We start from the raw sequence: 23475 nt of genomic DNA, 5'->3' as shown, positions 1-23475 counted from the left end.
TGCAATGAAAGAAGCTGAAACAAGCTTTAATAAAAACAACTCTACCTTCAAGTCAAATTTGAACTCACCTGAAAGTAACAGCAGCAGTATACTAGTTACTAATTATTAATTAATTAGTTAATAATTATTCTAGTAAAACGGTAAATGCTATTGGCAATCCCATAGTGTTTAGCAGTCCTATGCCAATTACTACACTTGAATCTATTGGCAGCCGAGCTGAAAAAAGCTTAGACACATCAAAACCTGAACCTAAATCTGTTATATCATCACAGACTCAAACAGACACAACAATCAACAAAATAATCAATTTAACTGAAGAACTTTTAAGTAAGCAATGGCTGTCTGACCTGACAATTCAATTATATCTACAACTAATTAGTGATCGATTTCTGGTCTCTAAATCATGTACAATAGTGAATCCACTCATTGTGCATGCTATCAAGAACATAGATGATTTTTGTTACCTATTAGAACCTTTGGATATTAGCTCAAATGACTTTGTCATAATGCCTGTTAATGATTCCACTAGCTTGGACAAAGAGAGTGGGACCCATATGAGTTGTTTATTGTACAGCAGACCGGCAAATGTTTTCCACCACTTTGACTCTCTCAGGAATAAAAATTTTCCCTCAGCAAAGAAAATTGTAGACAAGCTGACAAGCTACCTGGGCAGACAGTTGTTACAAGCTACTTTGAAAGCTGAGGATTGTCCACAACAGCCCAACTCCTACGACTGTGGGATCTACATGTGTTGGATTATTGAATCACTAGTAGAGGACATAATAGCCAACAGGGCATTGAATATTAATTTTTTTTGCACCACTTCCCTATCTAACCTAGAACTTGTAAAAATACGGAGCCTGATGGCCTATGTTCTGTTTAGCATTCATACTGTGGATAGTGAAATTTTGTATTCAGCAATGATTGTAAAATCTGGTAAACAAACTGCTCCTGCTGAATGTAAGACGACTCTCGAAAATCCATCTGACAAACAAGCAAACTTCAGGTCTGATGAATCATTGAAAACTGTGCAGTCAGTAAAACACAAAAGACGAGAAGTGAATAGCATCCTACCAGAACTCACCACTCAGAACAGGTATCACATTCTTCAGCACCATAATGATCAATCAACAGGGGATAATAGAACTTATTCTGGAACTCTTAAGCCAAGTATTCACCACATGAGTCCCCATCAAAACTTAAGACCTAAAAGGAATAAAAGTAAAACAAATTCCAAAGAAAAGCCGGAAAATTTAAAATTAAAATTAAAAATTACAATTTGCTCGGATAGCTAGGGTAAAAATATCTCAAGGGAAGTTGAGTCCATAGCACACGGACATATTAGTGCATTTGGTTACGTAAGGGCTAATACTACCCTCATACAAGTAGTTGATTCTAATACAATAGAGAAGAAAACACCCGTAGTGATAATTGGAGGATCGAATGACAGTTTAAACTCTAACTTTAGCAGTATTTATAGTAACCTAGAAAACAAATTAAAATTACTAAGTAAAGAGCTTGTATCAGTTAATCACTACATCTCTGAAATATCTTCAAGGATTGAAAATGTTCATCTAATAAACCTAAATAGTCTTCAGCGTCCACATTTTACAAGACATGGCCTTCATCTAAGCAAATCTGGCATGACTCAAGTGGCTCGCCTTATTGTCAATGTAGTGACGAAATGGTTAAAATCCCAAACTTTCCCTAATGGCTTGCAATCTGCTGTTAAACCCTCTGTATCAAGCCAGGATGTGCCAATCTCAAAACTACAGGCTATACATCAATATAAGAACTCCACACTAATGCTGATGAATCAATCACCGGAGCCTGAAGAAGTGCATGTTACAAAAGATATTACATTTATTCAGTCTGACATGAGAGAAATAATAAATAAGTACAAAAATAATGCAGCTTTTGGTCATTGTATATCGGCTGATTTCACTGAAAAAAAGCAAATGAGTGAAGGAGTGGCTGTATGCTTTAAAGAAATTTTTGGGAAACCGAATCAGTATGATTATTGTGATGATCACTTAACCTTCCAAAAGAAAGTTGATGAAGCAGCTGTTTTTAGTCTTGTCACTAAACCTGAATATTTTCTAAAACCTAAAACTCATGTATATAACAAAGCTTTTCTCAACCTGGCTACCAACTTTCAGAAGCATGATTTCAAAAAGTTTATTTGTTCTCCACTTGGTTGTATCCGGGATCGCATCACTCCACACCAATTTGCAACAGAAATAGTAAAATTCCAAAAACAAAAACTGGTGCCTCCATCAAAATTGTTTTAAAAGAAGAACTAGCTACAAGACAGCTGAGACGTGGCCTATCTCATGATGAGTTCCTGACTCAACTGAAAAAAGAAATTCAAAAGGAAGCAGCAAAAAACTCCTCTATGCAGAAGTGTGCAGACCAGAGATCATCACCTCCAGTTTCAACCCATTCAGTTACCTCACATCTCGATGACATCAGCATCATCCCTGAGTCCCCTAGCAGAACCAACGGCCCTGAGGTCCAATCTCCAGAGTGTTCAGCACACAACGAGCAGCCTCAGAATTAAAGTGTGAGTGAAGTGTCGGTTAAAAAGCAGAGTACCGTTTTACAGTGTGGTGTGCCAAGCAGAGATAATGATGAATCACATGTAAATATTAGAAATAAGTTAGTTCATAGGGATTATGTAAATACCAATAGGAATAACAGTATTTTTTTAGGAGAAGAAACCTTGTACCAATGAGGGGAAAAGTTGATTTTAAAAATAAATTAAGTAATTGTGTTAATATTTTACATTTTAATGTACAGGGATTTTTAAATAACCATTTGGAGTTACAATTGTTTTTGGAAAATCAGGCAAAATATGTTGATGTTATCTATACTTATTTAATACGCAAGCACGATTTTTGTGACAATTACTCCTCCGAAACTACTGAACCGATTGACATGTTTTTGGTGTCATTGGAAAGAGCGTAACGTGAAGTTGTGCAGGAAACTTTCTTTTTAGGTAAATAATTAGAGAGTGAGGCCCTAGGGACCTTTAAAGTTTCGTATTTCTCCGTAAGATTAACATGGGGAACAAACATTGTTTTGAAACTCCAGCTGCTGTCAGAAATTTAATATTAAATAATTGGTCTCCATGGAAACATGAGAAAATCCACAATGTTTACATTTGCTTTGACATTTTATTGTTAACAAGCAGAACTGTCAAATGCCTACTTCACAAATTCCGACAGCTGATCCAAAAAAATGTATTTTGCTTCCACCGTGTAAAACAACTATGTGGTAGGTTTATTTCTTCCTAAGCTTTATGATAAATTATTTATTATAAATCTATTTCAATGATTATGAAACAGATTTTTCCCGCTGCGAAGCAAAAATTAATAGTGAGAAGAAGAACATATGTAAAACAGTCAATGTGTAAATTATCTATGTTGTATTAAAAATGTTTTTAGTTTTGGATGTTGGTTTGTGTTAAATGATATCAGTTATTAGTTATTTCTAAGGATTTGGCATATGAGTAAGCCTATGATAAATAACACCATTTCAGAGTTCTGCCAGTTTTTGCCTACTGTCCTGTAGAGTTTAAAGTAGCCTACACCTTATTGCCTACAAATTGGCTAAATAACTTAGGTACGGTACATTATAAAAGCTGACAGCCTTTTTACGTTGACTTAAATTGTAAGCTTACCTTTTCCCGTACATGTGCAGATTGATTGTTAAAAATTAACCCTTTAAACTGGAATAGGACTGTCATGTAAATTGTGAGCATTTCCTTTTGTTAATAATATTTTAGTTGACTCTTTTAAAATCATCAGAAATTATGACTGTTATTAGTTTTTAAACAAGTTATTTGTTTATAAATAACTCCTGTACTTCTTTGCAAATGCTCGATTTCGAGCAACATATACACTAGTTTCACTAAATGAGCATTGGTTGGACAACAAAAATATTCGACTGCTGAGTAAGTTGGATAACTTTGTGATTTCTGATTATTTTTCAAGAATAGATCAGTTAAGGGGAGGGTCATGCAGTGGCGTTGCTTGGTTAAATTCCAGGGGGGGGAGAAGCCTCAAATTTCCCAACTGCCTAACATAGATTTCCCAACTATTTTTTTTTTAAATCAATTTCTGTACCGGTACTATTTTTAAAAATCTACAAATTATTATACTACACTGCAGTAACATTCAATTCAGTATTTATAAACTCGCATTAACAAAACATAGCTAGTTTTACATCCTATACAAAATTACTCAATTTCTAAAACTTCTACCAATTCATAATGAAATTTTATGACTTCAAAAAGCTTGAACAAGTAATGTTTCGAATCCAAAAAACTTTAAAAACCATTGTGGTAGCAGACGTAGCAGTGTAAAATTTTAGTGATATAAAATAAGCCTCAGAGTACAAATTAGTGGGTATAGAAAATATATTTTATTACAAAATAATGAAATTAAAATACTTTTAGAAGTTAAGATCAACATTTTAACTTTCATAAAACTTACAGCTAGGGTAGGCCTAAACAAGTTTGTAATGATGAAATATTAATATCAGTGTTGTGAATAATATTACTCTAGCCTAGAAAGGAATAAACCTAAAGTAAGACTCGTATAAAATAAAAACGTTCAACTTGGTTGATAATAAACTTATACATACAATAAAAATGTTAACCTTCATCTTCATCAAACTAGAACTTAGACAAAAATCAAACTTAGAGTGAAAGTCAAACATCAAATTTTAGGTTATGTTTTGTCCACGTAGATCTGTTTCAGAGTGATTAGTTGATTCATTTTTGTAAATCCTTAATTAGGAGTGTTAAATAACTTGTGTAGATTTTTAAAATATATTCAGAGAATAAATATTCCATTTAGTTTATTAAAAAATAAGAGTTTTAAAGGTAATACCGATACACAAAACCTATGTTTAATGTTATTTTAATCTGCTTATTAGCAAGTACTCCGGTCAGTTAGCCTGCTCCAAATACCACAAAAAAGGTATAAAATATATTTCATGTGACTGACGTGAAAAATATTTTTGAATTTCTTGTAAACACTAACAAACAACATAATTGAACAGAAGAGCTACATTGCTTGCACTTTCAAAATTCAAACTTGCAGACGAATCATTCAGAATAATCAACACAGGACAGGATCAAGGTACCCAACATGCGTCCAATAAGGAACAAAATTTCTCGTAAACGAAATTCCAACAAGCTTTACCGCTAATTGATTATTGATTTCTTAAAATAAGGCGTGTTTAGCCATGGTTTAGCCTTGTTTAATCAAAGTTAAATTAAATCAAAGAAGCGTCAAGTTTATTTGTCCAAGTCAAAGAAATTTTTCCCTTTGATGGATTTTTGCAAATATTTAAATTTTGTTTAGTTTAAAAATATATTTTTCTTGTATCCGACTTCCCAACTGTCCCAACTCATGGCAAGGAAATTCCCAACTTTTCTCTTTCCCAGATTCTAGGGGGGGGAGGCTCCCCCCCCTACCCCCCCCAAGGCGACGCCCCTGGGGTCATGTATAATGATAAAAAAAATGTCAAAAATCAAGCTTTATGGTAAATGAGATTGAGTATTTGGGGTATAAAATTAGCAAATCAAATCAAATCATTGATTTAACACTTTCTAAAGGTTCCTTTAATATTTACGTTATTTATAGCAATGCAATGTTTGGCTGGTGATTAGTACAGTTTGAGTTAGCTATAATTTTAAACGTTGCCGTTTGTACAACTGAACCAAGATAAATGATTTGAAATTTACAATAATAATGTTATTGCACAATAATAAAGATTGTACAATATTGAATTTTGTTTATAAAAATGATAATCGTGACGTTAATGGCTGTTTACAGCGTTTTGATGAGTTTGTCATCTGTTTTTATAATATATTGGATTAACCGTATTTTTCATTACCCCCCCCCTCTCACTATTAACTCAGGTAATCTAGTATCTACACAATAGTGTAAAGTATTGTAGCCTATGCTACTTGATTGTATTTTAACGAGCTTTATGTCAACAAAGCGTTCTGTGCTAAGTCGCGGTGTAGCTGGACGTGTCTGTACCACGCGTTATCTTTTATCTATCACAGCAGTTGAGCCATTCCGTGCCCTCCCTCTTGGATCTCACGTCTTGCTAATCTTAAATAATAACTTCCTACACGAATTCTAAACTATCGTAAAATCCTATTTTAACTATTTGAATTCAATAATATAACTATTGTCATTAATTAATCCACTTTCTATCTGGCGACTTCGTAGTATATTTTGGATTGTCGTCACGTTGAACACTGTTGCAATTAGCTTTAGCCACCTCCCCCCCCCCATTTGAATTTTTTGAGCCCCCCCCCCCAAGAATTTCAATGACGCAGTCTGCGTCACAGCCCCCCCTTGTGGGCACCCCTGCTCACCCTGTATAATTAAAGATATAATTGCACTCCATATATATGATCATGTTTATGTTTATGTTTTTTAGCCATACATAAAAGTATTACATATCATTAGCAGTGAATGTGTTTAGTTGTTAGTCCCAGTCTTTTAATAGATCAAAAAAATTAAATCCAGTGTTGGTAAAATGTGTAAGTCAAGTCTACAAAAAAGTAATGTACAAATAAGTTCACAGGCAAAGAAGGCAAGTACCAAGTAATCCTGAAGAAGGTTGAAAAGCCAATAGTATCAAGAGAACCATGTCTCAAGGCTCTTCGAAACACAAGGCTTGGACAGAGATTTAAGTTGCACGAATCCTTCATATGTGCGGGTGGAATAAAGGGGCACGACACATGTCAGGTTGGTTCTTTGTCTTAGAGCATCCGGAGGTAGGTGTATGCAAAGTGTGATCCATACTTTTTTCTACAGTTTTTGTTATGATATGTTACAATACACTTTTAATAACAAATTCAGTTCAAACCAAAGTTCAAATGGGAAGAAAGTCTTAAAACAGTTATATGACTTGAAAAATTACTGAATTTATGATTGTTGTATCTATCAAAGAATTTTTTGCAGCAGGTAAAACATTCTACTTGCAGATTTTTCATATTTTTAAGATGTTAACTAAACATATATTTAAAGTTATTTCCGATAGACAAATTATAGTATAAAAGGGAGAGAAGCACACTTTCTATGGGAGTACAGTAGACTCCCTCTTATCCGGACTCCTCGGGACCGAGGCCAGTCCGGATAACGGGTTTTCCGGTTAAACCGACGTTCCCAAAAATTTGTTAAAACAGACTGTTTACTGTGATATTCAACTTAAATTTAGGAGATAATTGTATTTAGACACGTGATCACTGGTCTCAAATCTTTCCAACGAGAACAGTCGTTTCAGTACTTCCCACTTCCTGCCGATCTAGACCGATTAAACCAATGTGCTGATAAAAATTGTCCGGTTAAAGAGATGTCATTTCCACCGAGTGTAGTCCGGTTAAACCGGTGTCCGGTTAAAAGGTGTCCAGATAAGAGGGAGTATACTGTATATCTTATAGGAAATTAGAGTGTAGTTTACACTACACTTCAGAAAAACCAATCACCTATCGTCCTGATGTTTGTCTTAATCTTATGTAATCAAACAATAGTTGAGACATATCATGTGGAATGTTCAGGGAGATGGTGGGAGCCCGCTTGTGTGCCCCTCAACCTTGGACCCTCAGGTATACGTACAAGCTGGCATTGTGGCGTGGGGCATTGGATGTGGCTCCGAGACTCCTAGTGTTTACGTCAGTGTTGCCCAATTCATCAACTGGATAGAAAATAAGATGAGCGAATATGACATTGACATCAAAACAGATTGGTACAGTAAACCCTTTTTGCGACTATTTTTGTTTTTAAAGCGATGTAGAAATCACAAGGATTGTCTACAATTAGGGTATCCCAACAAGCTACTGTTGCAGCCATGTAAGCTACTTAAAATCTGAAACAAGCGCTGTGTTCTTTACTTTTCTGACTGCTATTCCTGCTGTTTCCGATCCCTATGCGACAATTGGTCTTTTTGTAGAAGCCGATAATTTGAGGGGACAATATGAGGGAAAATTTACATCTGAGAAAGTATGAACCACGTTTTGGGAATAGGGAAAAAGGCCACTCCGTATTTAAATCCATTTCCAGTTAACAGATTTTTATAGAGTAAAGCCTAAGAACATAAAAAATATGCAAATGTACATACAGATGAAAATACAACTTTTGAATACGATTCTTGCTTGGAGCTGGATAATGTTTTTGAAAGCGAAAGATTTTTCAATGAAACCCCAATAAATAGTACTCTTAAAATATTTCACACAAACATCAGAAGTTTCTCAAAAAATTTTGACGATTTATCAGTGTATTTACAGTCTTTGAATGCTAATCTAGATATCATCGTCTTATCAGAGTGTTGGTTGAGCGGGGGGGAGGTGGGTCACATGGACGGGTTTGACTGTACAATGACAGATACACAAAACAACAAAAATGACGGAGTCATTGTTTTCATCAACAAACGTCTGTCTGCTACCGTAACTCAAGTTAACATCAACAGTGTTTTTGGTATTTCTTTGGAATTCAGTCATTTTAATAAAATATTCAATCTGTTAGCTGTTTACAGGACGTTTGATAGTGAAATTGATCATTTTATAAATGGTTTGGAATGCTATTATAATCGCATAAGTAAAGATACTCATTGTATCTTTTTGGGTGATATTAACATCGACTTACACAAAACTGATGCAATAACGGATCTTTACTTAAACACTTTACTAGGTGCTGGACTAGTCCAGTGCATCGACAAGCCGACCAGAGTGACACACAACACATCTACTTGTATTGACCACATTTTTGTCCGTTTTCATGATATGAGACGAGTCAAATCTGCTGTCATACAATCTCACATCACTGACCATTACAGCACTGCTCTTACAATCACTGACACCATTCAGACACCTACAGGAACTGGAAATGACACTCTGCCACAGAACCAATTTCGCACCTACATTGATCACGCTTTACTAACGGAACATATTACAAAAACAGACTGGAGTCCAATAATGAGTAATCACGAGGTTAATCAGTGCACAGCATGTTTTTGTTTGACATTGAGTAACTGTATTGAAGCCTCAACAAAAACAATTAAAAATCATTCAACAAGATTTAAAAAGATAAAGCCTTGGATTACCGTAGATTTCATTACATTAATTCGAAAACGAGACAAGTTAAGTAAAAAGATCAAAACCCAACCTTTTAATATATTACTTCTAGATAGATTCAGGGCCCTGCGCCTATCTTTAAATCAAAACATCAAACTCGCAAAGAAAAATTATTATAGGGGTAAAATTTCAGAATCTAACAGGGATCCAAAATTATTTTGGGGCATAGTTAGTGAAATATCAGGCAGGAATTGCTCTAAGGACCATTTTCCATTTGAAAAAGTTGTACCTGGTTCTTCGAATAATGTGAACATGAAGACTAAAATAGCAAACGATTTCAATAAGTTCTTTACATCAGTAGGTTCTAAATTGGCCAACTCAATCAATGCATCTGGGGCTCCAGTCGTAAACGACGCTGACTTCTCACTCGACACGAATTTCACATTCAACACGGTCACACACGCTGACATAGAACGTTACGTCCAGGGTCTGCGCGGAGGGTCTGCACCTGGCCATGATGGTATCTCGGCCTTTGTTCTTAAAGAAAACATCCACTCTCTATGTGCTCCTCTTTTGCACATTGTCAATCTTAGCCTGACATCTGGCATATTCCCAAACGAGCTGAAATTGGCCAAGATCATTCCATTGCACAAATCCAATGATTTCACAGACATGAATAACTATCGTCCGATTTCTTTGTTAAGTGTAATCGCTAAGCTATTAGAGAAAATTTCTAAAGACCAACTTGTTTTTTACCTCCACCAGTGCAATATTTTAAGTGAAAATCAGTATGGTTTCAGGAGTGACAAAAACATATCTGATGCTTTATTTGATATTAATAAATGCATTAACGAGGCAATTTATGGCAACAAACGAAGTATGTTAATATTTTTAGACTTGAAAAAAGCTTTTGACTCAGTGGACAGAAGCCGATTGTTGCGTAAACTTGAGCTTGTCGGGGTGCGCGGCACCTCGCTCGCTTGGTTCAGCAGCTACCTCTCTGATAGGCTACAAACTGTCGCACTTGGTGAAGTGTCAAGCGATGTTTTGCCAGTGGAGTATGGTGTGGTCCAGGGTTCGACACTTGGTCCTTTTTTATTCCTCATTTATATTAATAATATTTCTAAAATTCAAACAGAAGGAAAATTAACATTATTTGCTGATGATACTCTAATATTTGTAACCGGATCATCCTGGGAGGAGGTTAAAAACAAGGCTGAATCAGACCTCTGTTTGCTAAAAAAATGGCTTGACCAAAATGTATTGTCTCTTAATATAACGAAAACCAAATTCATGCCAATTTCATTACGCAAGATAACCGAATACAAACTTGATAACCTATCTATTCATGTCTGTGGAAGTCATTCCAATAACTCTTGTTTTTGTAGCAAAATTGAAAAAGTTGATTCATACAAATATCTTGGTATTGTTTTTGATTCAAAGATGAAATGGTCGGAACATGTTGAATATCTAAAAAATAAATTACGTAAATATATTTATGCATTTAGGCAACTTAGTGATATACTCGAGGAGCAAGAAATTAAAATAGCATACTATGCATATGTTCAATCATTGTTATCTTTTGGAATTATTGCTTTTGGTGGTGCTTACAAAACTATCTTGCAACCTGTTTTTGTTGTACAGAAAACAATACTTAAAGTTGCTTTTAAAAAACACTTTAGATATTCAACTGATGACCTTTTTGTAGAAACGGGAGTTTTGACAGTCAGACAGTTATTTTTAAAATTTATTTTAGTTCACATGTACAAAAACTTTGATGATATTTTTATAAAAATTACTCATCCACACAATACGCGCTTTTCTCGAAATGTTGGTATAAATGTTCCACAAACCTTAAAATCATTTTCACAAACGAATTGCTTTCACTTAACCCAAATCATTTATCGTAACATGTGTAACAGATATCAAAATGTCAACATTCTAAATTCACCCTCTCTCTCTCTATTTAAGAAGCATGTAGTAGCGTGGCTTGTAGGATTGAGTGCAGAGGACACCGAGGCCGTTATCACGCTGGGCGGACCTGACCGTTGACCCTACACAATCACTGATACACCACCCTCACTGACTGGCCAACACACCACATTCCACCTCTCCTCTTCAATCTTCACCTGATTTTTATAAATTTCCTCAGTATTGTACAAAAAAATTTTTTTATCGTCAATTATTTCCAGAACACTAAAAATTCAGTTTCAAGCAAGAAAACTTTTTTTTTATTTAAAATTATACTAATTAGTTTTTGTTTTCCTATTCATTTTTTTACCTCCCATCTAAATTAACCTTTTCGCAACTCGAGTCTACGCACAGGCCCTGCCTATGTAGACTTTTTCCTCTGTTAGAACGTATTTTTTTTGCACTTTTTGGCTTTATTTCTACAGAATTTAATTTTTTGTTTTGTTATCTAGTTGTAATGTTTGCTGTAGTATATTTTAAGTAAAAAAAAAATACAATGTAATTATATGTATATAATTTATGGGAAATAAAATATTATTTCATTTCATTTTTCATTTCATTTCATTTTGGCTTATGGAGGGGCTTTGGTGTTGGCCGGCTGCGGTTGCCTATCAGTTCCCATAGAGAAGATTAATCAAAGTTGAAACTTTGATAACACTGACCAGTCTTTCAGTATTATATCGGATAGCGTATTTTGTCATGTGTTTTTGTTGTGAGTGTTCTACAAATGTATGATGATGGACTCTAGAAGTCTGAAACTAAAGTAGTGCACTTTTACAATGGATCACTCTTCAAAGCAAGGTAACTTAAATTTAGTGATTCAGAGGCTACTATACCATGATTCTTTGCTTGCAGATCGGCGTGTTTGACTACCAGCGTTTGTAATCCTTGGTAGTCTCAGATACTTCCCCAGTAAGTTTGGCAATCTTTAACTCAGTGAAATACCAAGATTTTTAACCATTGTCTCAATGAACTAAAAAACCGCAACTGGCATTCACTGTGCAAAACATTGTTAATACTGTGCAAATGTGGGCATAGGAGTTGGTAGGTGAACAAGGCATGGGCAACCATTAATATGGGCTAGGCGAGCCTCCAGCCCCTATAAGACCCCAAGTTAACCATATATTAAAACGTTTTTATTAGCTCGCTTTCTTGTCCAGTACAAATTTTGCAATTGATTTTACACTAACTTCCCGATGAGCTAGAGACTTGAAACTTGAAACATAGCCCACAAATTTATGACAATGCAATACTTAATCATTTTATTTTCATATTTCCCTTGGGATATATGAAAGGTGAAAGGTTCTGAGAGGTTCTATGATGGAATAGCTTCTTTCTGCATCAGTGAGAGAATGTGAAATGTAGCTTACTGGTTTGAATGTGCCACTTTTTTCTCGCTGCAATAATACTCCGCCGATACAAAAAAATGATGATGAATCAGATGAAATCATTGTTCGGCAGTTAGGATCATAGAAAGCTAAGTGAGGAGCTGTAGTAAGAAGATCTTTGATAGTATCGAAAGCTTATTGTTGCGGTTTGTCCCATATCTAAACATTATTTTTGTTGAGTAGCTCGTGAATAGGCTTCAAAATCTCAGACCTATTTGGAATATATCTTTCACTGAAATTGATCATTCCAAGATATCTTTGTACACCTTTCACATCAGTTGGAGGCTCCATCTCAGAAATAGCCTTAACTCTCTCCTGATCAAGAGAAATGCCATCAGCACTCAGTTCAAAGCCAAGGAACTTAATTTTTGGCTGTGAAAAGACTGTTCTCTTTATTCAAGGTAATGCCTTCCTTTTGAAGCTTTTCCAGAACCTCCATCAAAACCTTGTCATGCTCGTCTTGTGTGCATCCCCATAGGATATCATCAATGTAAGCTTTTACATTTTTTTCATCACCAAGAGCAGCATGGATACGTTTCTGGAAATGATCCGGAGCTGATGTAATGTCAAAGGGGAGGACCTAGAACTTAAATCGCCCCAAGGTGTCAAAAAGTGGTGAAATCTTGTGATTTTTCTTCCAAAGGTATTTGCCAAAACCCGTGTTTAGTCCAGGATCTGAAGAGGGTTGAGTATGCAAGAAAAGGGTGACGCAATTTTATTTCTGATTCTTGTTATAGGCACTATTATGACGCATGTTGTCGCCCCCCAGCGTGGTCGACATCCCAGGGGGGAGTGGGGCAATATGGCGGGGGGCACCGTTTAATAAAACGCCTATAACTCAAGAATTCTTGGTATAACATTGCAATAAACGTCAATTTATTCATTAAATTATGATCTTTAAAAATATTACTGTGTTGAAATTCGTATATTTGTTGGTTTTTTAATCATTTTATATTAAAGCTAAAAATCAATATGGGTTATGGGGTAAAAAATAGGTTTTTCCCATTTTTGACTAATTTCACAACTTTTTTCCAGACCATTTCGTAGAGCTGATGGTCTAAAAAAAAGAAAAAAAAATAATTTTGTCCATTGAAGTGTTGTTGTATGCCTAACGGTTGCGGAGATAATTAAAAAAAGAACTTTAAATCCAAAATTCCCATGTTATTCTTACGCAGAATACATAAGCTTGCTTATTTTTGGATATATTTTAATCAAATTTGGCAATTTTGTTTATCTCATACTAAGCTATCAACATTTCAATAAAAATTCCCCTCAATACCTTTCCTGTAGCAGCAAACCTAGGTACTCATTAAAATTAATTTTATTTTAATAGGAAATAAAGCTGACAATCTTCAGGGAATATTTTAGTAGAAATCCAGCCAGGTAAATAGAAATTCGCTTAGTCTGCAGGATTTCTGCGGCGGTAGTATTTTTTTAAAGCAACTGAAATTATAAGTTTCAAGAGATTCTGTTTAAGGATAAACTTAGCTTTATGTTTGTAGGTCTATGAATAAAAAAAATATTTGATGAACAATCAGGAAGAAATAAATGGAAAACTGTTATTTACTTATTCAAGGCCTACAATCTATATATAAAGCCAAAAGTACCCATGAACTTTTGAGAAGTCACACCCCCATAAGCCATATACTTAAAATGTTAGTCATGACGAGAAACCTTGCCCAAAACTATCCATTATTTCATAAATTGCCCTTTAAGCCCTTTAATTCCTTTCTAAATGGAACTTTCCATATACCCAATGTTAAAAATACCTCAGCTGTACTTATTTGTTTGTTATTCTTTCATTTATTACCTTACTAGCAGAGTACCCGTCCTTCGTACGGGGTTGGCATATAAAATGCTTATTACAGTTATTGGAGAGAACATGGTTAAAGAAAATTTGGTTATTTTAATTTACGGTATGCTATCGTATATGGCACATCTACCACAGCCACAATGTTCTACCACTGCACCTAAACAATGAAAAAAGTGAAATTCTCATTTTCGCATCTTTTTGTTGCTAGTTGGTTCAAATTAGATGTTGTCATAAATGAAAAAAAAAATAATAGTGCTGCACCTTGTTGGTAAACCTTGCAACGTTTTAATGCTATTTAATATCACAGAACCAACTTGTGCAGTTGAAACAGCTGAAAAAATTATTTAATTCCTTTTAAATCTAAATACTATACAGCCCGATGTGTAACTCACTGGAGATAAAAATGTTTGGCCACTTCTAGAAGTGCTAGGGAGTTGAAATTTGGCACGCGTGTATGAATACTTATAAGGTGGATGGAAACTCCAGGGCCACTGGGGCGGAGCCCGAAAGGACTTTTGAGATAAGAATGAGTCTATATGTTAATTGGGAATGTGAGCTATCATCACACAAAATTTCAGCCCAATCCGACCAGTATTTTTTGCTTTTACTTGTCACAAACATACATACATACATCCAAACTTTCTCATTTATAATATTAGTAGGATTAAATAGGCCAGTAAAAATAGGTTTTTGCCCGGAAATAATTCTCGGAAAGCTGGAAATTGTTTCAATCCTTTTGTTTTATATAGAAGTAAAAGGATTTGAAGTTTGTCCCATTTTTTCAGGTGAGCTTCTGACCTGGGACCACAAAAACCTTGAAATTTAGGGTTATTTTTAGTTTTTACTTTAACGTCAAAGAACCGTCCAGCCTACAGAAAAACACACTATAAAGGAATTGTAGAGTATAAAATTCCGCATCCATTGAGTATCTGGTGATGAATATCGAACCAATATTAAGTTATTTATAGTAAATTTAATAAAGTTATTTTATTAAGAAATGATTGAACATTGCATATTTAACTTATATATATATTTATTCTAGAAAATGGATTCCTAGTACATTATTATTTACAAAGTAATTAATACGAATTACAAATACTCTTGCCGCAGCAAACCTGCAGACTAAGTGATTTTCCATTTACCTGGCTGGATTTATACTAAAATATTCCCTAAAAAATTGTCAGATTTATTTCCTATTTTATTAACATTAATTTTAGTGACTACTTAGGTTTGCTGCGACAGGGAAGATATTGAGATGTGTTTTTTTATTGCAATGTCGATAGCTTAGTATAAAATAAACAAAGTTTTCAAATTTGGTTTAAATATATCCATAAACAAGCAAACTACAACAGTTTATTTATTCTCAATTAGAATAACATGGGAATTTAAATTTAAATTTTTTTTTTTATTATCCCCGTAACCGTTGGGCATACAACAACGCTTCAATATACAAATAAATTATTTATTTGTTTAAGCTCTACAAAATGGTTTGGAGAGAAATTATGAAATTTTTGCTTTTTGGGTCAAAAATGGGAAAATCAATTTACGTTAGTGGGGCCGTCTTTAAATGTCCTTACCCACTTGTGAAACATTCCGCCACTCATAATGTTCTCGCCATACACTTGACTTATCTTTTGATGAATTTCAATGGCTTTCACGCCATTAGCAGTTAAAACCTAATTACAGCACACGCACTTCACAGTCGGTGGCAGTCTCAATCGGCGTCAACATTTCGAATGCTCGAAGCCGGATGTAAACAGGGCCGATTTTTGCCGAATTTCCGGCGCAGGCTTTTTTTTTTTTTAATAGAGGGCCAGGCTTCAAGTAACCATGGGATTGCATCGCAGCTAGAACAGCTTATTGTGCACCCTCATTCACAGGTCCTCATTCTTTGTCAAATCCCAGGTCCTTTGTGAACCGTGAGATCCTTTTGACAATGGTGACCCGTTCTTCCCTTTGATCTCCAGTCGATAGGCCAAGGGATCTCATGCGCAGACCTTGCAGGGCTGGGCACATAAATATCACGTGGAATGCTGTCTCCTCCTCCTCTCCACATTTCCTACATAAGAGGCTTTCAACTTGAATTCCCATCTTGTGTAAATGTCCACGGAATACCCAATGGCCGCTAATAAAGCCAACCACCTTCCGCAGGGTCTTCCTACTCAGCCCAAGGGCTTCTGCCGCTATCGCACCTGTAGGTGCCTTCAGCATTCTCTTTGACTGTACATTTCCTTCTGTTCTTTCCCAGTTCCTTTGATGTTCTATGCCCATCCACTGGCGAACAGCTCTCCGTGCTGTGTTGTAAGCAATACCACACGTCGGCTCTGGACCCATGAGCGGGCTTTCAGCTCCTTTGTTTGCCCACTTGTCAGCTCCCTCATTGCTAGCAATACCTTTGTGCCCTGGAACCCAACTAAGGATGATCCTGTTGGTCTTTCCCAGGGCTTTCATGGCTTGATGACAGTCCCATACAGCCTTGGAGGTAAAGTCGAAACTGTCAAGTGCCATTAGTGCTGCTTTGCTGTCTGAGTTCATGTATATAGTGTGGCCTATAAGACCGCGCTTCAAACACACTCTCGCACACTCAGACAAGGCCACCACTTCTGCCTGGAATACAGTGGCCATTTTTCCCAAACTTACGCAGAACTGCACCTTGGGTCTGACTCCATATATTCCAGCCCCCGTGCCCGTTGGCTTTTTCGAGCCATCCGTATACCAGGTGATCCCCTTTTTCATGAATTCAGGTTCACCCTTATCCCAGGCATCCCTGTCAATCCATATCACGTGGAATGCTGTCTCCTCCTCCTCTCCACATTTCCTACATAAGAGGCTTTCAACTTGAATTCCCATCTTGTGTAAATGTCCACGGAATACCCAATGGCCGCTAATAAAGCCAACCACCTTCCGCAGGGTCTTCCTACTCAAGAAGGAATTGTGGATGTACAATGCCAATCGCACATTGTATGGTTTTTCTAGATCTATGATCTTCACCATCCTGTCTGGTAGCATTTCCAAGGAGTTCTTTTGCACCTTGTCTACAATTCTTGTGTGCTCACTGGAGGCATTATACTTCCAGTTGCCACTACAAGCCATTCTATAGGCTGCCATCCTTGCCTCTCCTTTCACAATGATGTCGAGAGGTGGCAGGTTTAGCACTACTTCCAGGGCTGCAGTTGGAGTGCCTCTCATGGCTCCTGTGATGCTAAGGCATGCCACTCGCTGGATCTTTTGTAGTCTCTTTACAGCGGTAGTTTGCATTACCTTGGTCCACCAGACCACCGAGCCATACACCATCATCGGTCTTGCAACCCTAGTGTATAGCCAGTTAGTCATTTGTGGACTTAGACCCCAGGTCTTCCCAACAGCCCGCCTCATCATCATAAGTGTGGTCTGAGAACGTTGCGTTATATGTGCCAAATGGCTGTTCCAGGTGAGCTTGTCGTCCAGCCTTATTCCTAGGTACTTGAACTCCCTCTTAACCTGGATCTGATTACCGAAGAGAGTTGGTACTCTAGCGATATCAACATTTCTCTTCCTTGTAAATGGTACCATTACAGTCTTCATTGGATTGACCCTCAGACCTTCCTGGTTACACCACTTCTCCACTATGGACAATGCCCTCTGCATGAGTTCCAGGCAAGTGTTCATAAATTTTCGGCGCAGGCTTGCCAGTAGATGCACATACACAGTGCAAATGTCCAAAATGCCAATCGCAGCGCTGGAACGGAGAAATTTAAAAACGGAACTTACTTAAAACACATGCCTCGTACAACTCTAGGTGTTTCTTGCACCAATCCACCAGAGAAAGAAAAACCACAAGTAAGCTAAGACACACGTACAGAGGAGGAGGCGTACTGAGCATGACCTGCAGTTACGGATTCACCACGAAAGAGACAAAAAATCTTATAAGTTTTTAGCGAATTTCCCATATTGGGAATAAGCTATTACCGTGGGTCTCAAGGTAAGACCTAGACCCGGGACCGATTTACTTTTTCGTTTTAAGGTCCCCAGAAGCCAAAAACACCATCCGTTTAAATATATATATATATTTATTTATTTATATATGTCTGTTAGCGCGATAAATCGAGCAAAAATGATCCGATTTTGATGAAATTTGGTACAAACGTGTAAACCTACATTTATTCGAATGAGTTCATGAACCATCATAATCGTACTAGGGGAGCGGGGGTTTATGGGGAGTTTTATATGGTAAAATTTTATTTTTCCCATTTTTGACCCAAAAAGCACAAAATTTCATAATTTCTCTCCAAACCATTTTGTAGAGCTTAAACAAATAAATAATTTATTTTTATATTGAAGCGTTGTTGTATGCCCAATGGTTACGGGGATTATTAAAAAAAATTTAAATTTAAATTCCCTTGTTATTCTTATTGAGAATGAATAAACTGTTGAAGTTTGCTCGTTTATGGATATATTTAAACCAAATTTGGAAATTTTGTTTATTTAATACTAAGCTATCGACATTGCAATAAAAACACATCTCAATATCTTCCCTGTAGCAGCAAACCTAAGGACTCACTAAAATTAATGTTAATTAAATAGGAAATAAATCTGAACATTTTTAGGGAATATTTTAGTATAAATCCAGCCAGGTAAATGGAAAATCATTTAGTCTGCAGGTTTGCTGCGGCCAGGGTATTTGTAATCTATCTATATATTAACTACGTAAGCCGATTCTTTGCGTCAAAATTGTGGCCGACTGGGAAGTCGTAGAACGACGGGAGAGGGTTTAAATTAAAGGTCTTGATCCCGAGTGTAATTCCCCAAATTTTAACACAAAATTAGATAAAACGTAAAATGTCCTCCATAAGAATAGCATTTGAATCCATACACAGCTGGTTTTTGTTTACTTGAATTATAGGTGATCTCGCTGTATCTCAAAGCCAGTAGTCAATATACACAGTTGGTTTTCTTCTTAGCCAGTTAACTCTGCAATGTACTGTATACTATTTTAAAATCAGGAATAACGTTATCTATAGTTGAGTCTTTTTGAAAACCAAAAACCAAACCAAAAATTTTTGTGTCAACTGTCAATTCTAATATGGAAAGGAATTTCGTGATTGGCTTGGACAACTGGGAAATGGAATCCTAAAATAATACTCAGTTTGGCTAATAAAACTGTTCCTCATTCCTCTTGTTCAACTGTTCCTCATGTTGTCCATTTTGAATCGTACTTCCCTAAAGTTTAATCTTCATCGGATGGCCGCGCAACGGACAGAAACACAATTGGATTTCATATAACAAGATCCAAAGAAATCTGAGACTTTTTACACAAATATATGGTGTACAGGTAAAGGTATAACCATCGTGACAAAAAATAATTTTATAGTATTTTTAATATAACAATAAGTTGTTTTACATTTTGAGTCTTTTAGGGACCTATGTCCCTACATGCCACTAGTTTGTTTTAATTACTTTGTAAATAATAATGTACTTGGAATCCATTTTCTAGAATAAATATAAATGTTAAATAATTTCTTAATAAAATAACTTTATTTAAATTACTATAAATAACTTGATATTTTTTCGATATTCATCACCATATACTCAATGGATGCGGAACTTTATACTCTACAATTCCTTAATTATGTGTTTTTCTGTAGGCTGGACGGTTCTTTGGCGTTTTAGTAAAAACTAAAAAAATAACCCTAAATTTCAAGGTTTTTGTGGTCCCAGGTCAGAAGCTCACCTGGAAAAATGGGACAAACTTTAAATCCTTTTACTTCTATACAAAACGAAAGGATTAAAACGATTTCCAGCTTTCCGAAAATTATTTCCTGGCACAGCCAATTTGTTAACTAATTTTACTGGCCTAAAAATCAGGTGTGATTATTTGTTTGTTTTACTGTATTTTGTTAATTTCAGGTTAACTTAACCAATCAATAGTTTTATTAATACTTATGAAGTCAAACGGGGTGAAGCCCGTGGGTAACAGCTAGTTAAATTTAAATATAAATGCTGGGACATTTCATTATCGTATCATGAGCTATATGATACGATACCGCTGTCTTTCTTTGGTACGACGACCAATGGGGAACACCAAGGTGTGGCATGGTCTACTGGAGTTATGTCCTCCATATCTCTTCCTTGGTTTTTGACCATAATTGTAGAGGTATTCGTCGAGACACTGTAATTGAGATTAGCTTTGCTCCCATTTTTAACTCATTTTCATAAGCTCCTTTCATTTTACCTAAACCATTGAAAAGAGCTGGATATTTTTTGTACCAGTTGGTCGAAGTCGAAGATACATTTCGGACAACTGTAGAAGGTAAAGTTTTTCAATGGCTGGGATACCTAGGAGCGGTGTTTTAGATTTTTCTGCTACATAAAAATGCTCAAAACAAGACTTGTTCTTATAGCCTAACCTTACATTTACCATCCCTCGTACAGCTAACCAAGTCCTATCCGGTCCTGAGAGTCTTTTACAGGAATTTTGCAATAGAACTGTTTTGTTTAGCTTTGTATTAACTGGCAAAACTGAAACGTCTGCTCCAGTATCGATTTTAAAATTAATAATGTCAGAATCATTAAATCTGAAGTCAATTTCCCAAGATTCAGGGTTTAGAGCACTGTTTTCGTTTATTTTACAAACAAGCGAACTTAGAACAAACTTAAGCAAAGTGACCGTTTGCTTTGCAGTTGTTACACCGAACATTTTTGGCAGGACACAAGCCTCGGCGATGGGATAGAGTATTCACACATCATTTACATAGGTTTCCCGAATTGGATTTGCCATGGTTATTAGAAATAGTTTTCTTACCAAAAGACTTTTTGGAAGTGGTGTTTAATTTCACCCAATCAATGTAGTAGTCAACGGAGGGATCATCAGCTAGGTCAAGCTTTTGCCTAACTAATGCCTCTGAACTGTGAAGAGCATCAACTGCAGTTTCTAATTTTAGTGAGCTTTGTAACTGTAAGCGATCATGGTTTTGATCATTCATTCCAACGATAAGTCGCATTAGAATCATTTCATCCCTTAAATCTCCCCAGTTGCATGGTTTTGCAAGAGTATGTAAGTCCGTGATGAAGTTTTCAGCAGACTCTGAGGATCCCTGTTTTTGTCTAAGAAATTTAGCACGCTGATAAATTATGTTTGTTTTGAAAACGAAATGGTTTTTCAATTTCCCCATAATCAGTTCACAATTTTCCAACTCATCAGGGCTGAGATTAAATTAATCAAATATTTCCTCAGCCTTATCCCCCGTACAGTTGCAAAGGATATCAACTTGCCTTTTCCCAGGTGCTTTATGTAGAACACTGACTGACCTGTACCTTTAAAAGCGTTTCTTCCACACACTCCAATCATAGGTGTTGAAGGAAAAATTGTCTGGAGGCTTGACATGGATTTGGTTTGTTTGAAGTGTGTTCTCTTCAATTTCCTGTTGGATCTGTAGGTTTAAATCACGCTGCGCCATGTATCACGACTGTGATAGTTGTCTTGACAATAATTTAATCAGGAAAAAACTCAACTAAATTAAATAAGACTTTACTTAAACATTTTTTTTTACAAGTATTTATTTACAATCTATTCTATACTAGAACAATAAGTAAACTTCATGACAATTTTTCAAGCAATAGGTAAGTTTTAGTATTGGTTATAATTTAACTATGTTTTGTTGTGTTTCAGAACTGTTTGAAGTGATGGAACCAAGATTTAATAAATACCAACCTGAATTTATAAGTAAATAAAATATAAATGATCAAAATAAAAAATGTTAATATTTATTTATCCAAGTGTATATGCTAGATTTAAAATGCATAATTTAAAACTGTGTGGTTTAACTAATGTAATTAAACTTTTAAAATGTAATGATAACACTTTTACAGTGATGTTTATATGAAGTAGTAAACCTGATCAGCGTAACTTTTAATCATTAATTTATCAGTGCAACAACATATTTTTGTAGTGTTTGGGGTGAGACAGGACAAACCTATGTCCATCATAATCTACAAAGGGTAGAAAATTAAGCAAATCCATTGAGATAACATTTCGAATAAATTAGCTAGAGACCAGCCATCTTTTGTACTAATTATTAATTATAAAAACAAATTTTATAAAAAAATGCTTAAAATTGTACCACTTGTTCCTACTTTGTAATACAACTTAAAATTTACATTGTTAAAATAAAATAAAATATTCTTCTTCGGGATTCATCAAATAAAAACTGCTTCTTACAAATACAATACTTAAGTTGAGCGGAGCAAGCAAAGCTCTTATACGTCGACTCTTGTGCATTGTGTAATACCCAAATTCCTCCCAGACGACTGAAGCAATCATTCTCAAATTTTGCATGGTGATATAGACCATATTGGTGAGTGCCAACATCTATATGGTGTTAACAAAATCTCTCAGGAATCTGCCCCACGGGGTCTCAAAGTTTCAATGTAATCCTTATAGAGGTAGTATTTGGCAAACAAAGGCATAAGATCAGCTGTTGACTTTTACATTCAGTAGATCAACAAATATCTAATAGCATTATTTTACAGATATTAGAACAGAAACGGTATGGATCATAAATATAATCAAATGACGACACTAGCTTGAATCTTATACTAAGAGCCTTATCATCTTGTTTGGACGTTTATTGACAGTTCTATTTTTAATACTAAAGAAAACATGTTTGCTTTCGGTCCATCCAAATAAATTAACAGTTGAAGTTGTGTTTGAAATGTTCTAAGCTTACTTGGAAAAAGCGTATACTGTATAATCTTTTTAGTAGCCCGTATATTAGCGATGAATTATTGGTTTGTGATTAGTATATAAATCTTGTGGGGTTTTACAAAAACAGAACCAAGTGTTTCAAAGCGAACAAAGTTGACGTATTTACATGGTAGTACATACAGATTTTTAAATAATAGTGTCTTAGTTGATATTGTGTTTTTTATGCCATAGGCTTACTTGAGAAAAACTGAATTTTTAATATTAGTTTTAATGAAAAAAGTTATGAATTAGTTTTAACTTGTTCGCTACTGCAATAGTACGACATTTTTCATTCCCATGGACCAGCGACACACATATGCGACGGCTGGTCACATTAAAATAGACTGAGGATGCATATTTGCGTCGGGGTTCTAATGTTATTAAAATGCTTATATCTTTGTAACGGTCTATTTGAAGGCACTGAAATAATACTTTCTTATTAAATGGCGACCATACAAAGTAGGTATTTTAAGCCAAGTAT

At 35.5% G+C, this 23475-nt stretch overlaps 1 protein-coding gene across 4 annotated transcripts in view; it reads left to right on the top strand.

Annotated features, from left to right (window-relative positions):
- LOC128982705 (phenoloxidase-activating factor 2-like) overlaps positions 1–22006 on the top strand; it is a 66612-nt gene extending 44606 nt beyond the window's left edge. For 2 of the 4 annotated variants that reach the window (XR_008489715.1, XR_008489719.1), the window contains exons 6-9: positions 6613–6776; positions 7589–7776; positions 11927–11983; positions 21921–22006. Coding sequence is in view for 2 of the 4 variants with exons in the window: in XM_054401683.1 (XP_054257658.1) it covers positions 6613–6776; positions 7589–7776; position 21921 (353 nt within the window). In the remaining 2 variants the exon portion in view is untranslated. The remainder of the gene's footprint in view (positions 1–6612; positions 6777–7588; positions 7777–11926; positions 11984–21920) is intronic. The other 2 variants (XM_054401683.1, XM_054401697.1) reach the window with 2 other exon arrangements.
- The last annotated feature ends 1469 nt before the right edge of the window (positions 22007–23475 follow it).

Source organism: Macrosteles quadrilineatus, unplaced genomic scaffold (genome assembly GCF_028750875.1).
Source record: "Macrosteles quadrilineatus isolate MER2022 unplaced genomic scaffold, UCM_ALF_1.0 Scaffold_1__1_contigs__length_201487025, whole genome shotgun sequence".
In the NCBI taxonomy this organism is placed as follows: domain Eukaryota; kingdom Metazoa; phylum Arthropoda; class Insecta; order Hemiptera; family Cicadellidae; genus Macrosteles; species Macrosteles quadrilineatus.
This window is presented reverse-complemented; position numbering and strand designations above follow the sequence as displayed.